A 1,879-nucleotide genomic window follows, 5' to 3' on the forward strand; every position below is an offset into this window, starting at 1 on the left:
TATTGTCTTCAACGTTCCAGCGGATAGATTCAAGCTACAAACCTATCACCCAGGATTTTAGTTTTCTGCGCGTGCTCACCGTTACTCCCTGGTTCCCGCGCTGACACGCCAGGTGCAGCGGTGTGAGGGCGTGGTAGTCTGTGGCGTTCACCTGAGCTCCTTTATGCACCAGTATGTCGATCAGCTGGGACTGACCTGCCACACACACACACACACACACACACACACACAGGTTAGTTAATACTTTTTATATATAAATTGTGCCTCGCAGTATTAAACAAACTCATGTTGTGTCACTGCGCGTTAGCAGCCACTCACCGCAGTGAGCAGCGACATGCAGAGGAGTGTAACCCCGGTCATCTCTGGAGAACGGCGTGACGATGGACGGGTCGTTGAGCCGCCTGAAACACGGCGCCAACACTCAGAGTCAGTCTACGGTCAATAATGGCTGAACGTGTCAAACAAGGAGCTTATTGGTCAAAGGTTAGAGGGAGCTTCCAGGAAGTAACCAGTGAGGCTCAATCAGACTCTGCGGTCTGATTCTTACTTCAGAGCTTCAGCTGCGACAGGTGGGCGTGGCCGACAGGTGGCGCTTTCTGCTAGGCCTCACTTTAGCTAACAGGACTGCACAGCGTTTGTGGTGCAGCTACATTTTTGAGTATTTTCGTTTTTAATGGGCCATTGCATAACGGTCTGAAATACACTTTTAGTGTGTGTGTGTGTGTGTGTGTGTGTGTGTGTGTGTCTGGGGGTTTCAGTGGGAAGTGAAAATACAAATGGTTTTTATTCCTGATTCGAAGCTCTGATGCACAAAAATAATGGAGAAAAGGGGAAGTGATGATCAGCTGAACAATGAAAATACAAGTCGAAGGCATCACATCAGGTTTTCTCTGCATATGTGCAAAGGCAAAGTCAGCCTTAGAGTGAATTTCCAGCTTCACAGTCAATAATCAGTGTGTCATAAACTCCAGGCAGGTCATATCAAATCTGTACCGTGGAGCCTTTACTCTTCTTTATTCTTCGTTATTTTCATGTGAATGCTTTGACGTACTCTCTGTACCTCTGCATGTTTGTCTGTGTGAGTTTGGACACTGACCCGGACAGCTGGAGGTCACAGAGGTCACAGGAGCAGAGAGGATGACACATCTTCACATCTTCATCGGCCTCTCCATCACTCAGCAGGCGTTCAACCTCCTCTTCATTTCCATTTGCTATGTGCTACAAAACACACAGGAGCAAACTGAGCATTAGCAAAATCTCGCCACTAGATGTCAGAAGACTGCAGATTGCTGTCAAATGAGTGTTCTTCGGTATAGTGGAGGGTATAGGATAAACATGTTAGCCAAGAGAGATCAAAAACATTAAATTCAGACTTTCAGAGCGCACCCCATAACAGCCGTAGCCAGCGAGCGTGTTGCTATCACTGTTTGGGGAGCGGATCCATCCAGATGCAACCCAGGGGTTTTCCCACATCTGTCTGCCGTTTACCTCAGCTGTCAATGCTGGGTGAGAAGTGTCCACTTTTATTGACTCTGGAGGAGTCAGGAGTCACTTTTGACTGCTGACAGTGTTACTGAGGTAAACCTTTCTGTTGGTAAGCTGCTGTTAGCCTCGGTTAGCTGCTGTGTTTTTGCTGCTGTTAGCCTCCGTTAGCAGCTGTTAGACTATTTTTTTTGCTGCTGTTAGCTATTGTTTTTGCTGCTGTTAGCCTCTGTTAGCTGCTGTGTTTTTGCTGCTATTAGCCTCCGTTAGCAGCTGTTAGACTATTTTTCTTGCTGCTGTTAGCTATTGTTTTTGCTGCTGTTAGCCTCTGTTAGCTGCTGTGTTTTTGCTGCTGTTAGCCTCTGTTAGCTGCTGTGTTTTTGCTGCTGTTAGCCTC

General features: G+C 47.1%; 1 protein-coding gene across 4 annotated transcripts in view; it reads right to left on the minus strand.

Moving 5' to 3' along the window:
* The window catches only part of ankrd27 (ankyrin repeat domain 27 (VPS9 domain)), a 38,530-nt gene that overhangs the window by 21,740 nt on the left and 14,911 nt on the right, over positions 1 to 1,879 (minus strand). For all 4 annotated transcript variants that reach the window (XM_042226391.1, XM_042226393.1, XM_042226390.1 and 1 more), the window contains 3 exons: positions 1,097 to 1,218; positions 319 to 401; positions 80 to 195 (listed from right to left, as the gene is read on the minus strand). In XM_042226391.1, coding sequence (XP_042082325.1) covers positions 80 to 195; positions 319 to 401; positions 1,097 to 1,218 — 321 coding nt within the window. The remainder of the gene's footprint in view (positions 1 to 79; positions 196 to 318; positions 402 to 1,096; positions 1,219 to 1,879) is intronic.

The sequence above is a fragment of the Haplochromis burtoni genome, unplaced genomic scaffold, assembly GCF_018398535.1.
Source record: "Haplochromis burtoni strain Fernald_Lab_line unplaced genomic scaffold, NCSU_Asbu1 Contig_210, whole genome shotgun sequence".
Taxonomy (NCBI): Eukaryota; Metazoa; Chordata; class Actinopteri; order Cichliformes; family Cichlidae; genus Haplochromis; species Haplochromis burtoni.